At 38.0% G+C, this 18,796-nt stretch overlaps 1 protein-coding gene across 4 annotated transcripts; it reads right to left on the bottom strand.

Moving 5' to 3' along the window:
- Positions 1–501: 501 nt before the first annotated feature.
- LOC103720380 (uncharacterized) lies at positions 502–17,930 on the bottom strand. Of its 4 annotated transcripts, none has more exons than XM_008810053.4 (7): positions 17,484–17,925; positions 17,262–17,405; positions 9,916–10,053; positions 8,217–9,820; positions 2,381–2,599; positions 2,127–2,289; positions 502–2,041 (listed from the first exon to the last, which is right to left on the bottom strand). In XM_008810053.4, exons 1-7 carry the CDS (start codon positions 17,755–17,757, stop codon positions 729–731), a joined length of 3,855 nt encoding a protein of 1,284 aa, XP_008808275.2. In that variant the 5' UTR covers positions 17,758–17,925; the 3' UTR covers positions 502–728. The 4 variants fall into 4 exon arrangements, with proteins under 4 accessions (XP_008808275.2, XP_008808276.2, XP_008808273.2 ...); XM_008810054.4 differs by having other exon boundaries at positions 9,940–10,053; positions 17,484–17,889; XM_008810051.5 differs by having other exon boundaries at positions 17,262–17,930.
- Positions 17,931–18,796: the final 866 nt, after the last annotated feature.

The raw sequence follows: 18,796 nt of genomic DNA, 5'->3' as shown, positions 1-18,796 counted from the left end.
AATATCTATGAATATACATTTAACCCAACTTGTAATTTTATCATTTTGCTGGTGGTACTAACTTAACCCACAAATTTCATAGAACTTTTAACCCAAACATCCCAACAAGCCTTGGCTTGTAAATTTATCCGGAACACCAACAACAAAAAAAAAGGAAAAAAAAAAGACCTGAGATATGTGGATGACAGTGCCTGTAATGAGTGATGCTTTGCAACTGATTGTGATATGACAAGGTAGACCTTATATGAATTAGTGGCAAAAGATTCATAAACAAAGCACAACAAACAAATATTTGGCAAAAGATTCATAAACAAAGCACAACAAACAAATATTATGCAACTTTCTGATCAATGCTAGAATTGTCCATGGCCTGTGATGAAATATCAGGAAAATGCTGGAAATTGGCATGTCCACCTACTTGACAGAAATATGCCACATCTCATGCCCCGTCTGTCTCACATAGCCCTGTTCCCCAAAAGCAACAAACTACAACAAATCCCATGCTGCAACGTGGTGCTCAACCTACTCACAAGCAAGCCAGCATGCAAATCTCATTTCATAAACATCCACCTCATGAACAGTTGAACGTTCAGATTACAATATCCAAAACTACAAGCAACTTCAAATGTTTAAATGGAGCATTATTTATTACTTAAAGTCTTGCTATTTACAGGTAAAGTTGTCGAAGAAATTTTCAAGCAAAAGCAGGATAAAATTTAAACCTTGGTTCATGCGCTGCTGCACCATGTGAGCTCATCCTTCAGCACATGCTCCCATTCTGATGATGGGCTACCCGACCCTTCTGTAACATTTTGTTTCCACTGCTGATCAGGCATGACTAGGTCATTTGCTCTGCATACAGGAGATTCTCTGGCCATTGACTCTGAATTGTTGTTTAGATACAGTTCATTTTCATCATTGGAATTTGCACAAAGATGCTGAATGTTGGAACTGCTATTTAATAAACAACTTCTTTTGCTGGGTTCATCTTCAGCATACAGCTGTTCGTTCTTCTGCATGAAGCTCAAGTCAGCAAGCTTCGTTGGCATGAAGCTCTCTGACTTCTCCCTAGCATTATTTTCACCACTTGAATTGCACATGGCATCTTTTCTTCCCAAGCAACCTTCAACATCTACAGAGTCAAGAAGCTTTGGATGCTCTCCCAAGTTGTCAGAGTTTACATTGTCAATCCGTCCTCTTAGAATACTGAGTCTAGCCATAACAGAGGAATCAACCTCATCTGTCCTGTTTGTCCTTACCTCACGAGGCTTCCAACAACTGATAGGTTCATCAGGATTATATGACTGTTGATTCTGCTGAAAAAAAGCCAAATCAGCAAACTTTGCTGGCAGGTTCTTCACTCCAGCAGTATTTTCACTGTCTAAATTAATGCTGCCCACAGTCTCTTTTGTTTCCAAGCAGCCTCCAGGATCCACAGAGTCCAGTTTTTCTGGATACTCCTCTGCACTAAGAGAGTTTGAAATATCTCCTCGTCCCTGTAGAACTCTGAGTCTTGCCACAACAGAGGAATCAACCTCGTCTGTCTTGTTTGTGTTTACTTCATGAGGTTTCAAGTAACTGCTAGGTTCGTCAGGAGTACATGATTGTTCGTTCCGCTGACTAAATTCCAAATCAGCAAGCTTCGCTGGCAGGTAATTCAGTCCAGCAGCATTTTCAATATCTAAATGAGGGCTGCATACAGCATCTTTTGTTCCCACACAACCTCCAACATTTGTGGAGTTCAAAAACTTTGGATGCTTGTCTACACTACTAAATTTAACATTATAAGAGCAACTTTTTAGAGCTTGGAACCTAGGCCAAACAGAGGCATCAAGTTCATCTGCCCAGTTTGTTTTGACTTCATGAGGTTTCATAGTACCATGTTTGCCTCCATAAGCCTGCTGCGTTGAAGTATTGCACAAGTTCTCTTCAGCTTTGTATCTTGGTTCATTCCCATTAACGTAGTTCACCGAATTCAAACTTCTTAGTCTAGTCAACTGTGAAAGCTTCCGTTCCATATCCGATGAATCATAAGAATTTGCTGCAACGAGACAAAATTGTCAGATATCAAACACAGAACTCCAATAAATGGCCAATAAGTCTTCAGTTAAAATCAAAATTTTAACCTCTTTGGTGGCACTTGTCATTTTCCATCTCAAGCTTCATGCGCGCAAGTTCATACTTCATTGAACACAGAGCAACTTCTGTCTCAATCCACAGATTCTTGTACAACAGAGTCTGAGGGTCCTCTTCCTGGTCAAAACCTCTCTTTGAAACCTTATGTAAGGCCTGCAGATAACAAACAGGCATGCATGATACATGCTGATGGGAAGAAAAGAGTTTACACAGATAATGGTGCCATCTTGAGTTCAAGCAGTACCTGGGCCATGCGCGTCCTGCAATCTGTATCAAATCCTACAGAACAAACATTGTTGACCTTATCATTGTCCACATTAAGCCCACTACAGGGCATCCTATGCTTCATGCCTTTGGCACCTTTATTGTTGCTCGTTTTTAGATCATCACCAATCTTTTGAACATCCACTTCAGATGGAGAAGCCTCAATCCCAAAAACATTAGAAGTTTCCTTTGTAACGTCCTGAAAACAGTCATTATATGGAGGCAAAATTCATCGAATGGATTTGATGAACATAACCATGCGACAAGAACATAATTCTGAAGCATTAAATAAAGCACAGAAAATTTATACCGAATATAAGAACCTTTTTGACTACATAATTCTTAAGGAAATCTGTAATGAAAATTTTCAGCAAAAGACAATAATTTAAAAGATTAACCATGATGAGGAAAGAAAAGTAGAGTTGAACAATATACAGCAGAAAATAAAGTCAAACCTCTGTTTGGTTGTTGGAAGATATGGATGTGGTGTTACACCTCTTGTGCTTTAATTTTCCCTCGCATGTAAAAAAAATGAGGAAAAACAAAAAACAAGACGGAACTAGGAGATATAAAATGAGAATTATAAAATTGGTTCCATTTACATACATGGACATATGAGGAATGCTTTGCTAGGTAGAAAGCATTCAACAGTGCAACCAAGTTCTCTGATGTAAAAGCACAATTAGATCGAGCATGCAGTATATATAGATCGTGAACATTATCATCAACATCCATGAAGATCTTGCATGCCAAACTCATTAGAAAGAAAGACATTGATTCTAATAGGGCTAAAAGCGGGTCAGCTTATATTCAACCATATCCATTTCCATATCCGATTCGGTTCAGATTCATATATTGTTTGTTTCTTTTTTTTGGTCCAATTGGATTCAGATACGGATCCGAATAATCAGCTCTAAAACTCTTGGATACGGATATGGATGCGGATACACCTAATTTTTTTGAATTTGGATCTGGATATCCATATAACAAAGAAAACAATTAAGTGATGAACCAAATCTAAATTAAAAGAAATCCAGAAATCCAATATCTGTCACTTAAGTAGTACCCGAATATGGAATATCCGATTCGAATAAAATCCTTCAAATCACCCTGTACGCTTGAAAGGCTCAAACCTCTCATTCGTCTGTTTTGTCCCACTTTTCTTTTCGTCGTCTTCAAGCAACTAGAGTTTCGAAGATCCCGTGCACCTCCTAGTTTCCACCTGATGATTGCAATCAGTGACGGCCGTGAGATTGCTTGGAAGTACCATAGATCCCGTCTACTTTGGTGATAAACAACCTTAAACGGTATATCCTTTATGAAATTGTTAATTTTTATTATTGATGAATGCTTGTTAAAATTATTTTTTTAAAGTGATTTTTTTTTTTATGATCATATCTTTATTGTTAGTTTTCTTCATTGAATCTTGCCCAAATTTGATTAATATCCAAAAAAGTATCCGATTTATATCCATATTTGGATAAAAAATATGGATATGTTTAATATCCGATTCGTATTCGTATCTATATCCATTTATAACAAATATGGATATACTTAATATTCAATTCATATCTATATCCGTTTAGAACATATATGGATATTAATTTTGATATCTGTTAATATCTGTATCCGTATTTATTGAAAAATATGGATACAAATATGGATATATCAATATCCGATCCGTATCTGATACGTTTTCAGCCCCTAGATTCTCACAAATAGAAATTAAATAGTTGAGATGAAAGGGCACCATCTTATTCTAAAGACATTTTCACATCAATCTGCAAAAAAAAATTCACCTTTTAGACAGCTAACAAAGGTATGTTTGCATTTGATTATATTAATCATGGTAAGCTCTCCATGTTTTGCTATTCACAAGATGTCCTTATAAACAAAAACTTGCCGTAATTAAACCCCAGTTGTAATGTTTCACTACTGTAAATGGATCTAGATTGGATATCTTTCTTCGTTTTTTTTTGGGGGGTTAAAAAGGATATCTTTTTTGATAATAAGGATATCCTTTTGCAAATTATGGCATGGAGAGAAGAAATGACTTGGATGTGTTATCTCCCAGTAATGGTGCAGCTGAGGCTACTGCATGTCTATTACCTTTCATTGCTGCAGCCACCACAATGGTATTGACACTAAGCTTAGCAGGAACCAAATCACTTGCGGCCTACTGCCCTTCCATCATGACCACCACCCATCCAAAGCAAGACCTTCACTATCGCCACCCATCATCAACTATCACCAGTATCACCATTTCCCTATTTCAGCACACATATCAAACATCTGCAACTCCAGACGAGCTCTGTAAAGGGGGATGAGACAACTAGGCTGATATGGAGGACCAACTTGGTCTCCAACCCACATCTTGGCCTCACCGATATAGAATCAAAATATCATGCACAACTGATCGAAGGACTTTGCTTAGAGAGTTGAAAGCAACATCAATGACGTAAGTGTCACCTTTAATGCCCATCTAGCAAGCTCAAGGTCAAGTTCGTGAAACATGAAGGAACATGAGACCAAGTTACAGAAACCAAGTGCCAAGGTCACAGGCTATGGAAGCCTAGGAAAGACCACTAACTCTTATGGAGAAGGTAGTGGCCTTCCAAAGTCTCAGAATAATGAAACACCCAAGAACTGGATCCTAGCATTAATGAGCTCCTATACAGAACAGCCAACAAAGTTGAGAATCTCATCATGGATGCAATGCTTGGAGCTATTATATCAAGATAGAGATAGGTGTTTGATCCACTAGTTTGGGGAAGATGTAGCAGAAAATATAGCCCAATTGGTTAAAACGTATGACCAAGAAGATTCAAAAGGATTGGCTCTTCTCCTTGGATGGCATGCAAACATGAGTGACTCAAAAGTTGCAAAGTTATGTGACCTACAAGTTGAACATTGTCATGGCTATGGTCCAGAGGTAAATTTGATCCTCTACTTCCCAAACACCAATATTATACATAAGAACAGCTAAGAAGAGCAAAAAAGCTGGTCACTAAAAAGGATTTTGTGAAGACCAAAGTAAGGATAAGTCATCACTTACCGTGTCTTTACCAAGTCCAAACTGAGTGCACAGGCATGGAGGACCCCAAGATAGGTGCATTTTGGCTGCTCAACATCATGAAGTAGCAAACATGTACCAGAATGCCTCTTACGAAGTCATGCACTTTTTCTTATGAGAAATAAGGAGAATGTACAGCTAAATTATTATAAGGCACCGGTAAGGAAACGTGTTCATCTTCAGAGGACGTAGAAAGTGGAAGGAAAGGCTTTAGCAACATAGACTGAAGTTGTAAGAGAAGATTCGAAACAGCTTAAAATAACATCAAAAACAGCTTTTGATATGAAATATTGGCAAATTTGAATTCTTAAAGCTGACCCCAAATAGTTGGACAAGTCTTAATGGTCATGGTAGTGGTTTGCAATCATAAGATTGAATGTGGAGAATTGCATGGGCAGGATGACACTGATTAATTATGCATAATGGCAATACAATGCTATATTCCAGAAAAGATCACCCGAGGACACAATGTATGTCTTCTACAGTTTACACTTTCCTTGTATTAACTGCCCACTCCCACATGGACAGAGCCAATGGTATAAGAAAAAAAGTTGGTTGTGGAACATGCACACCCTCATGCACCAATGACCAAAAAAGCATCATCCATCATAAAGTGACCTCCAGAAGAGAATCAACTAGAAGAAGTGCCACTGCAGATTGCTATTCCATCAAATTAATTAATAAATTCAAGGTTATCCTCAAAATGCATTTCCTTATCTTGATAAAGTGGCTCCCATTCAATAATTGGTAACTATGCACATCATGGAGAAGTTACCATTAACACAAATTGATGGTGTGTGAAAAGGCTAATGAGGATCATTCAAACTCACATCTAAGGAAGGGCCTCAAGAAAGGAGAAATCACATATATAGCTATGCCTAATCAAATTGAATAGCTTATGGAGGAAGATCTAAAAACAGGGGCATTCTTAAATAGTTCAAGGATGCCATGCTGGCAAAGTTGGAGCTAGATGCAAATCGCTCAACCTAGCACTTAGTGACTCCTGAAACCTCTTACATGTAGCATTCATGCATCCAGCAAAAACCGAGTTAGGTCCATGTACACCAAATAATCAATAAAGCTGCCAAAAAAAGGATATTTAGTTCTACATAGCTCTTTGATTAGATGCTTCCTTTTCAAGCTCAATCTAAGTTGAGATAATCTTGAGCGGAGACTGTGAAATGCTCAAGTCAAAATGCATGCAAGGTTCAGGATTTTGTGATCGTGTGATTCTAGGTAGCTTTGACTTCATCTACAAACTCATGTACAAGCTCTTTTGACCCCGTATGGCAAATAAAAGGGCATATTCAATATCTAATCATGTTTAGACAATGATAGAGAATCCAAAACTACACCAAGAGGGAGAAGTGTTTCCTACAAATTGTCATGTCGAATTGGGCAATGATTTGGAATGACAAGGTCTAGTCATTTAGTGGAAAGCTCCTTCAAAGGTGACTAAGCCAATGTCTTTTCCAGGACTTGTTAACTAATATGGATTGTTCATCAAGCTTTCGGCCTTGACCCCAACAAGGTGCAAGACACAAGTGGAAGGAGAAAGTTTGGAACTAAAGAAGGCCATGATAGAGAAGATAACATTGAGGTTGTTGGAACACACAATCTGGAGCTGTGAACAAGCAGATCTAGCTTTACCGCAGTTGGATTATTTGTGCACGATAGGCAACCCATGGGACTACAAGTTCCAGAAGCTAAATACAAATGAGAAACTTTGAGATAAGGAGATGTTACAGTGTGTCATCTACAAGAATTGAGCGACTACCTACTCATCCTCAGATTAAACTGTTGCTGAAATCTATTTCCATACTTGACAGGATAACTAGCACCACTAAACAAATGTACTGATAGTGAACCTTTATAACAGTGCCATTAGTTTAAACCGTGATATGCTGAACCGGCCGGTACAGGCCGGTTCAGCCCGTACCGAACCGGTTCGGTTTGGCTCTGAAAAACAGTTCTGGCCCCAAAAGGGCCGGAACCAAGCGGTAAATCCATTGCACCGGTGCGAACCGGACCGCGCTAAGCCTTTAATGCCACAAAGTAGCATTTAAGCCACTCTGTGGCATCTAACGCGTGCGCGCGCCCGCGGACTCTTTTTTTTTTTCCTTCCGCGCCCCACTGTTTATCGGTTCGATACCGGTTCAAACCGGCAGAGCGACCGGTACCGGTACGGCGTATCTAGGTTTAAACCACATCTTCATATTTTTATCTCAATGCTATTAGAAAAATCATTCCCACCAACTTATTCTCTCATTTTATGAGCATTGGATCTCAATCTTGATCAAGAAAGTTTAGCATATAGTCATAGACACATATATTTATGATAATTGAAGCACAAACATTTTTGGTTACTTAACTAGCTTGATTATTTATTGTTATACTCTGAATTGATTATTTTAACAAAGAGCACTTGTTGAAACATCTTCATCAACATGCTTGAAATCACTCACTCTAAAAGTCAAGCATAGGTATCAGTGCCTTATGCAGCCTTGAATCCATTCTAAAGACTGGTCCTCTAATATCAAGTTAATTTTCCAAATGAAGATCTCAAAAGGAGACAACTACATCTAATACCTGCTGGTTATGTTAAGAGCCAAAGAAACAAACTCATACACAACATCCAGCTAATGTAGTGAACTGCATACATAGAGCCATAAAGATAATAAAAATTTACTTATGAAACTATGATAAGCTATGATAATAACAAAATTAATAAGACAATTAATACCTTCCCGTTCTTGACAAGGCAAGCTTTGAGATTGTCAATTACTTGATGCAGAAGTTCATGGTCATGCTCTTTCAATTCGTTGACCTTTCTGTCGTAATGAGAGAAGAGCACTTCCGATAAACCATGCATAGCCTTAACAATAGGTTCAGGATCTTCTCCTGGGGGGGGACATATGCCAGAAGGATCAGATGAACCTAGTAGTTCAACAGTTTTACTAGGAATGGCAACTTCAGAAGAAGATAATTTCACGATGTGATCTCTAGAACAAGAACTAAAATCAGATGAGCCATCTTGGCCTGCAGCCTTAACATTCATCTCAGGATTTGCCATTCCACTGACCACTGTGTTATGATAGGCAGAAGAAACACCCTCTTCTCCACCTAATTGTTTCAAGGCATGATCCTTCAGTCCAGAATCTGCATTTAGAACTTTTGTAGCTTCATTATTCTTTTCTTCAAGAATGTGTCCTACTTGGCTGCTATTCTCAAAGCCAACCTCTGCACAACCTGAACATTCTCCTTTAGCATCTTCAAATTTTTGATGCATACATCGCAAACTAACCAAAGAGGGTTCTCTTGGATAGGATAAAGAAGAATCTTTCTGGTTCTCCCTGCAAACGGAACTTACAACATGTTCTGAAGATGGAGTTCCTGCATATTTGGCACTGACTAGAAGATGCTTTTGACCTTGATCCAAATCATTGTGGCCTTTTAATTCCTTTACTACAGGACAACCATCTGCTTTGTCTCCAATGCCAAATGGATATTGACGAGAAGATGGAGCTCCTTTCCAACATGGTGAATCCACAGCAAGGCTGTGCTGATCAAGTGGGTCTGAAGAAATTTGCATGGAATTATCAGGTTCAACAGAAGCACTAGCAGAGGCAGAAGAATTTGTGAGGCTCAACCGTGCATTTCTTAACCCACATTTTGCCTCTGAGTAACACTCCATAAGATTCCCAATTAGTGGATCATGGCCTGCAGGAAAATCATTTTTCATTGGAGAAGAAATTACAGAAGCACCAAATTTTCTTTTCATATTTCCAGCAGCAATGCTCCACTCCTTGTTACCGTCTTCACTAATTTGACCGACCGTAGGCTCCTTCTGCTCACTTGCAATATAGTCAAAATAATCAAGATTAATTCTATATGGATTCGCATGTTGAATAGTCAAATATCCATTTGCTGGCATAACAGAATCCATTGATGAAATGGTTCTTTCAGTTGACAGATCATATACTGAGGTCGAGGCAGAACATGCTGTAGCTGGATTGTAGAACATTGGATTGGTTGAACATGAAGCAGGTTGTGCAGTATAGTTATTGGTTGAGTTTAAATTAAAGGTATCGTGTGCTTTCATAATAGATGTTGACTCTTGTGACCGAGAATAAGACAATCTGTCAAATAATGCACTTGGATCAAGAGGTGAAGTTCCAGACTGATCAAAAGGCGCTCTTGGGTTATCCTTATAAACTGCTGGGTACTTATCACCTAGCCATCCAGAGCTTTCTGGTCCAAACTGAAAATTTCTTGCAAAGGAGGCAGCATTATTTCCCTGAACAAGTGAAGCATCTTCACGTATCATTAAACCTTCAGCAGCACCTCCTGCAAGATGGCATCAGCAGATATCAGAAAAAACATGAAGCATTGACAATACCACATATGAATATTATTGGTACTCAAGTATAGAATAGAATTACTGGAAACTGCTGGGTACTTATCACCTAGCCATCCAGAGCTTTCTGGTCCAAACTGAAAATTTCTTGCAAAGGAGGTAGCATTATTTCCCTGAACAAGTGAAGCATCTTCACATGTCATTAAACCTTCAGCAGCACCTCCTGCAAGATGGCATCGGCAGATACCAGAAAAAACATGAAGCATTGACAATACCGCATATGAATATTATTGGTACTTAAGTATACAATAGAATTACTGAAATGTAATGAAGGCAATTTTTAATGGTTCGACAAAACTATCACAAGAAACCATGATCTACTAGAAGTCTTTTTACTTTCTAGAATGCCACCTCCTGATTATGCAAGAGTATCAGACTAAGTTTAAACAAAAAAGTTAATCATGTACTCCACTAATGGAGGATAAGAATTTTCTGGTCAGCATTGTACAAATATATGCAAAGTTCGTTGTCTCGATACTAAATCCAGTACCAATGCCATCATGGTACAATATCAGTATTACCCAGTACGGGGGTCGATTCAATGTACCGACACTCAGTACGTCCCATAATGTGTACTGATTCCATACCGGTACAATACAATACGGTCGGTACACAATGGTACCAATTGGTATTGCAGACCATGGGTAGATGTAAAATGCATGCAAAAATAGAAAAAAAAAAAGAAATAATTCCTCATATCCACATCAAAGCATCAGCAATTACCATCCGTCAAACAATATACCCAGTACAGGGGTCGATTCAACTTGCCGACACTTTATACGTCCCATGATGTGTACCAATTCAATATCAGTATAATACAGCAAAATTGGTACACAAAATACCAACCGGTATGGCATACCATGGGAAGGTGTTAAGTGCATGCAAGAATAAGAAAAAAGGAACAATTCCTCATATCAACATCAAAGCAGCAGCAATTACCATTCGTCAAACAATTCGATTAGCAGGAATTCGAAATTCCTGTTAATGGAGAATTTGATGGAACCTAACAAAATACATGAGATGTAATGTCAGCAGGTTTTTATAAAGTTATGATAGTTGGCCATAATGTAAAAAGTTCCATTTACAGCAGGTTTTTGGCATGTTTCATTGGCCATCCCATGTATTTCAGCCCATATATTTGTCTGATGTCCGTAGTAAGTAGCTCATATATTGCCAAGCCGCTAGTTTATTCTTGCATGTCTCTCTTTTCTATAAGCAGGTAACTTATTTTATTAGTAACAAGATGGCTAGGCCCCATTTATTGCCAATCTTCTTTTCCTTGTCTTGTCCTCTTGACTCTTCTTCTGTCTAATTGTTCTTTCATCTTCTTCATTTTTTTTGGGACTCAATTCTAAATGTGCCAAATACTACAATCCAAAAAGGCAGCAAGGTATAAATAAGATCACTCATTTTTTTGTTAGGGGACTGCAGTACAGAACATGCTACACAAGCTTCACCTATTACATGGTATTGAAGTACTATAAGCATTCACATCTTATCCTTTTCTTTTCTAAATACATTTTCATCTCATTGAGAAAATACAAGCATGAATTTGATCCAAAACCACTTGCCCATCATTTTTCTTTTTCTTCTGTTCATAGTCTACTTGGTTATATTATAGACCTTATATTTTAAAAATGTTCATATACTGGATACAGAAAACTGCCATAAAGGGGATAACCATTCATTAAACCCAGAAGCATGAGTTTTGAAATTTGCCGTAATAAGGCCAGAGATGTTATTGTTTATATGTTTGCCAAACACTATAAAGTCATCTTATCTTGTTGCTAGGTCACCACCAACGGTTCTTACATCGTATTGGTATTTAAAAGGCGTGGTACTTGGCATACGGGCAATGACTACAATGATCTAAACAAAATTAGTATTAAGAAAGCATATCCACTCCCTTCCATTGATGGCTTGCTTCATCAATTGAAGCAAACTACTTACTTTAGTAAATTTGATTTCAAATCTTGTTATTGGGCAAGGATATCTGAAAATTTGTTTTTAAGACAATATATGGGTTATAAGCATGGTCTGCCGAACCGCCCGGTTCGAGCAATGCCGAGCCGACCCAGTGCAAAACCGGATCGGTTCCCTCTTTTTTTGGTTCCAGCCCCGAACCAGCCAAAACCGGTACCGAAATGGCCAAAACCAGTCCCAAACAAACCAAAAAGGGTCCAAATTGGCCAGAACCGATGCAAACTGGCCAGTTCCGTTCAAACTTGGTGTGAATCGGCTGGTTCCATTCAAACTCGGAGCGAACCGGCCGGTTCCATTCAAACTCGATGCGAGCCAGCCAGTTCGCACCGAGTCGACCCGGTTCTAAACCGAGCCCCCTCTTTTGACTTGTCTGAGGTAATATTTGTTGTTGGAAAGGCTTGAAAAGGCCTTTCCGACAACAATTGAAAGCAAGAGAGAGGTTTTCGCTGCTCTCCCTTTCCAACAACTCAAAAATCACACCGATTCAGTAGTTCAAAAGGAATATCTAAGCCTAAATAAGATGTGCTTCCTCTCTCCTAGCTCATTCCCTCATTTTTTTGGAGGCTTGAAAACATAGCTCAAAAATTACAAAATAAGAAAAGATCATGCCAAAATTTTTTATTTGGGCTTGATTTTATTATATGTTGTAGATTTATGGTTGATCTACACGATGACATAATTTTTTTTAAATTTCTGATTATATATAATTTTTAAAAATTAAAAATATTTTTTTGATTAAAAAATAAATTAAATAAAAATAAATAAAAAAATATAAAATTAAAAACGTATTTAAGGGCATGCAAGCTGCCTCTATTAAAATTTGATATCTATTTATTCAAGTTTTGATGCGATCATGTACACAATGGCCCAAGCCTAAATTTGAAAAAAAATAAAAAATAAGTAGTCTTTGATGCATGCCCAAAGGCTTAGAAAAATATATATAGCATCCATTCATGGATTCTACATAGATCTGAGCTAAAAATAATTTTTTAAAATATTAATATTTAAAAATTATTTTAAATTCCAAAAATAATTAAAAATATATAAATAATATCAAAAATTATAAAAAAATAGTAGTGTGTATTACATAATTCAGACGTAATTTCTAAGGTAGAAATCATATTTTTTTGAATTTATAATATTTACACATATTTTAAAATTTAAAAATATTAAAAATATATAAATAAATAAAACATAAAAAATTAGTATTATGTATTAGATAAATCAGATGTATTTTTTGCAATAAAAAAAATTATCTTCGTCGTAATGAAATTTTTTTAGATTTAAATAATTGATAAACCGAGGTACTTGATAAACCTGTAGGAATGGAGCTATCAAGAAAAAAAAGTTAGAGCTTGAGATTGGCTGGGATGATAGACAAGTGCTCTTGGGTCAGTTATCAGAAGTGCAACTGGTACAATACAAAGTTCAAGAAAAGAGTAACTAGATTGAAACAATACTTAGCTGATGGTAACCCCAATCTATCTATATGCCGACAATGCCCACAGGAGGTTCGGCAACTGATAAAAATGCACTTCGTTGATTCTAGAGCAACGAATAAGAGAATTTTTAAGAAGAAGATGGAAGTGGACCACCAAGAAGAGGCATTTGTTCCAGATGACAAGGAGGCATAGATTCAGGCTATTATGCAGGCGAGCCTAAATGATCAGTAGCAACAGGATGAGGTGGCGGGCATGGCTCGATTTGGGCTCTCATACTACGAGTCAGGCTCCAATTCTGCGAGCAACAGGGCAGATGCAGAGTTCAGAAGAACCTCCTCAATCAGGAAGGCCATCAACAGAGCTGGTTGGATTGCATCTATGCTTGGGGTTTATGGTAGTAAAAAAATGTCATACAGAGAGATTCCACCGGGAGCAGCAAAGGAGTGAAGGACAGGAGACCACCGTTTATAAAATACAGCCGCTGGATGGTCTTCGATTCACCGGTGAATTCCAGTTTACACATGTTATACAGGATAGGAGCCACAGTGCACGATCTGATAGAGCCCGCGAGAATACAATTGCATATAGAAGATTGGCTCCTCGAGGTCATTCGGCAGGACACGATGCAGCTGCAGATGATCCCACACGTGGAGTAAGATCCATAGACGTATTAAGTTTCGAGTCATATACTGAATCCTATTGCCTACAGCCACATGCAATCGACCCATACGGATACATATATGGATATGGTGTGTCTAAGGCATCTTCTGGTGGCTACTATTCTATGCAGCATGGAGCATCTTACGTGTCAGATTTTACTGCCGGCATATTTGGATGGGTCCCTCCACAGTCGTATTATCATCTAGAGGACACCTCTCAGAGCTAGAGCTTAAGCGAGAGATCCGAAGCACTTATAACCCGGTACGTGTTTCTTATGTAATGAGCGTATAAGACTAAAACGCCGCTTGATTAAAAGGGTGGGTTGATGTGCCTCCTAACTATACTGATGATCCGGATATCTACGAAAGGCATCGCCACTCGATCCGATTTTAAACATCGGTATGTATGTTGTACTTTAAATATACATATATAATTAATTAAATTATTTTATAATTTTTACGTCACTACTTGATTTCAAGATATTTTATATTGTTCCTTGTAGCATGCAATATCACACTAATCATTTTATGATTTATATCATTTTAAAACAATAAGATACATCATTTAGATTAAACCGAGATGATAAAAACATCAAAAAACATCAAAAAATATTAAAAAATATCAATTTAAACTTAAAATTATTGAAAAGGTTCAAAAAGAGTGCCAATTAAAAATTCTTGAAAACTCCAAAAAAAATAGGCATGGTATGAACCGGCATGCCCTATCATACCAGCACGCCCTACTCGTATCGACACACGGTACGGTACCGATCTGTACCGGCCGATACGGATCCCAGTACTGGTTTGGTGGACCTTGGTTATAAGAATGGTTAATGATGCCTCTCGGCCTTAATAATGCACTTGCTACTTTTATGAGCTTAATGAATGTTGTTTTTCAGCTTGTTTGGGTAACTGTGTCAGTCCTTGATGATATCTCATTTTGCCATCATACATGGGAGGACATATCATTGGTAATGCAATGACTCTATATACTAGCCAAAACCACATAAGAGACTGGCTTAAAAAGCTTGACTGGTGCAACACAGTATCTCAGAGAGCTTATCAAGGACTACACTCAAATAGTTATTCTATTGATGAGATAATTACAAAAGGAAAATGACATTCTACTGGGGTAATAGAAGAGGAGGTATTCTAGTTATTGAAAACTAATGCCATATTTGATATCTTCAAGTCATTTTTTGGTTGACTTTTGAATTTCTTCTCTACTACAAAGAATTATATAATGTACTACATGCCGTTAAGAAATGAAGACACTATCTTTGGGAGCAAGGAAACCACTAATGCATACAAATCATGGTCCCTTATCTCAATCTAAGTTGCAACAGATACATCATTTCAGGTGAATGGGATTCTTTCAAGGATTCAATCTTCTGACCAAATACATGGAGGGCTCGTTTGGTTCGCGGGAAAAGGAGGAAAAGTGTGATCAACAGGAAAGTAATGAGATGTCTCTTGTTTGGTTAGAGTTTTCAAAGGAGAAAGATGGAAAAGTTGTATTCCTATGAGAATATGATTCCCATATTTCATAGAAAAGTCTTTCCCATAAGAAACATGGAAAAATTACTTTCCCATGAGCCGGAAATCATTCCATTTTTATTTTTTCCCAAAAAATCCCTTCAGCATTAAAGAGGCATTAAAGACCTAATTTTTATTAAGGGTATAGTAGAAATTACATATAACTTTTCCAGAAAATTGGATGGTCAACCAAACATAAGTATTCTGAAAATCTGTCACTTTTCCATAGTCAACCAAACATGCCAAAAGTACTTTTACAGGCATCCTCTTCCTAGGAATCTACTTCCCAGTAATCATATTCATAGGAGAGAAAATGCTTCCCGCGAACCAAACGAGCCTGAAGAAGACTAATGCATAATCAAGAGCAACAAGCATGTCGTCTCAATGGCCAAGGAATTGCACTTTTTTATTTATGATGGCCTTGGTTAGGATTGATTACTATCACCCATGCACCTAGGTGACCACCCATAAAACCTTTGCAGTTAGCCGAGTTACTAGTAAAGCTCTATTTAAACACAAGTTTAGGGCCTGTTTGGTACTGTTGTTGGCTTTTTTGCTTTTGTTTCTCTACAAATTATTGCAATTTCATGTGGAGATCAATGTGGAAAACAGAGTTCACTCCAGACTTTTGCTATTTCAATTTCCACTGTTCACTCATTTCTGGAAGCTAAAGATCTTTGCTTCCCAAAAACCATGAAGATTTATAGAAAATGATCAGAAAAAGCACAATGGTTTCATTGTATGGGGCCTGATCCAGCACACTTTTTTTCCTTAGGTGTTTGAAAACAACAACAGGTAACGGAAGCAGTACCAAGCGGGTCCTTATTTGTTATGTGCTTCAAAGCCATTTTGGCAAGATGCTTTTTGGTAGTAACTTGAAGATGGTGATATCAAGCAAACAAACAACCAGTTCGAGGAAGAGGATAACAATGACAGATAAAATTTGGACTGTAATATGGATGGCTGTAATATGGATGGAAAGTTGTGTATTCCAAAGGACAGCTATCTGAGGCTTATCAGGGAAGCTCATACATCTTTATTTGCAGGCATTTTGGTGTACATAAAATTCCAGCAAATTTGCAGAGATATGTCAATTGCAAACATGCAAAATGAAAAAAAACTCTAATTTAGATGCAGAATGATAAGAACTCTAATGTACAAGATTTTGCTTGGTGCAACATTAATAAGCTGAATAACTTCCAGCTTTAGGCTGTATGAGAAATTCTCTATTTCTACTAGGCCACCATGCCTATGCGGATTTTCTTGGTGATTTACCAGCTAGTTAGAAAGCTTACGATTGCATCCTTGCAGTCATGGTTGATATCATGATTCCTTGTAAACTTTATATGGCATTACAAAATCAGACTTGTTCTTCGTGCATTTTGGATTGTGCAAAGAATATCAGTAATGATTGTGATGCAGGGTGTTTAAGTAGATTTTGATCTGCATTAGGGAGTATGCTAGACAAAAAGATGAAGACATCTGCTGGTTTGTTATCCACAAACGAAAGGACAAACCTTAATAAGACCACTATTCGAGTGTTAGAGGGCATTGCCCACTGCGGCTAAAGAGATGAGACAAGAATTTGCCATATGCCAAGCATTTCTACAGCCAGGACGATTTACTAATCTACCAAACCATCCCTTGAGGGGTTTTGCAGGAAAAAAAAGGCACTTCATTGTCGTAAATTCAAAACTTTTAATAACAATCATCAAATAAATCCAACGTAGTGTGTTAAAGAGGTGAGAAACCTTTGTAGAATGCAGAGTCCCAGTAGCTAGAAGAGGGATCCATCCAAGACGAACTACGATCGAAACCCTTATCTTTTCCCATTTCCTCTCCAAGAAAGGGTCCACTCCAAGGGCCAGAATCCATTCCTCCGTACCTCTCAAGACCTGGCAAAGGTTTTAAGCTATCATCGATGGATACCGGAAAGCCACCGCCGACCGGAGCATAACTAGGGTAATACGTACTGGCGGATTCGAAGACACTATTGCTCGGTATAGAGCGGTTGCCGGAGGTAAGGGAGGGCAAGCGGGAAGACGTGGCGGCGGAAGCGGCAGCAGAAGCGGGGGGCCAGTCGCCGGCGGTGGACATCGGCTGAGGGAAGACGGCGTAACAGCGATCGACCGTGAAAGGAGGAGCCAACGGCGATAGGATGGAGGAGCAGGAGGAAGAGGAAGGAAGCAGTGGCGGTGGTCCGCCGTCGACGCCGGCGGACGGCCCACCGTCGCCGAACTGGAACATCGGAAGTTAGGTGCGGAGAGCCCTAGCGAGGAGGGGGTAGGATCAAGATCTCGAGAATCCAAGGTCAAGAAGAGGAATGAGACGGAGGAAGGGAGGTGTGGTTTTTATTGGATTGAGGGAACCGTCTTTCACAGTTGCACTCTTATAAAATGGGTTATGTTGGGCCGTGAGGTAGGCTCGTTGATGGCCCGTTCATATTTTTGGGCATATTCGTTGGAATTCATTTTTCTTCCTTGGATTGTGCCGGACTTTGCTCGCCAAATAAATTATCTTTCAATCTGCCTGGATATTTCTTTGTTCATTATCTGAAAAATCAATGAATTATCCATGGTTATAGCAATCATCTCTCTCTCTCTCTCTATATATATATATATATATGGGGATTGATAACTTATTTTCAGTTATGGTGGGTTATCAATCTACCCATTTTTACCCTTACTTTTTATAACTCTTAAAGGTATTTTATGTGTTTTAACAACCTTACATTAACTCATCCTCTCAACCCCACAATTAATGTTCTATCCCTCTCTCTCTCTCTCTCTCTCTCACACACACACACACACACACATATATATATATATACATACATACATATAGATGGATATACATATAGATGTAGGTATATATAAGTACGTATATGCATATATATATCTGTATGTATGTATGTATGTATATGTACGTATGTGTGTGTATATATATATGTATGTATATGTATGTATGTATGTATGTATGTATGTATGTATGTATGTATGTATATACATACATATGTATGTATGTGTATCTATATATATATATGTATGTATGTATGTATATATATATGTATGTATGTACGTACATACATACACACACACACATATATATATATAATGGAGAGAGAAAGAAAGAGAGGGAGAGAGTATTAATTTGGAGGTTGAAAGGGTGAGTTAATGTAGGATTGTAAAAGATATAAAATACCTTTAAGAGTCATAAAAAGTAGGATTTTTTACATGAATATCCTTCTAAATATCGGATTTTACATGAATACCCTTCCAAAACTGAT

This window comes from Phoenix dactylifera, chromosome 3, assembly GCF_051530095.1.
Source record: "Phoenix dactylifera cultivar Ajwa chromosome 3, Ajwa_hap1_PhDact_Kaust_v1.1, whole genome shotgun sequence".
Lineage (NCBI taxonomy): Eukaryota > Viridiplantae > Streptophyta > Magnoliopsida > Arecales > Arecaceae > Phoenix > Phoenix dactylifera.
This window is presented reverse-complemented; position numbering and strand designations above follow the sequence as displayed.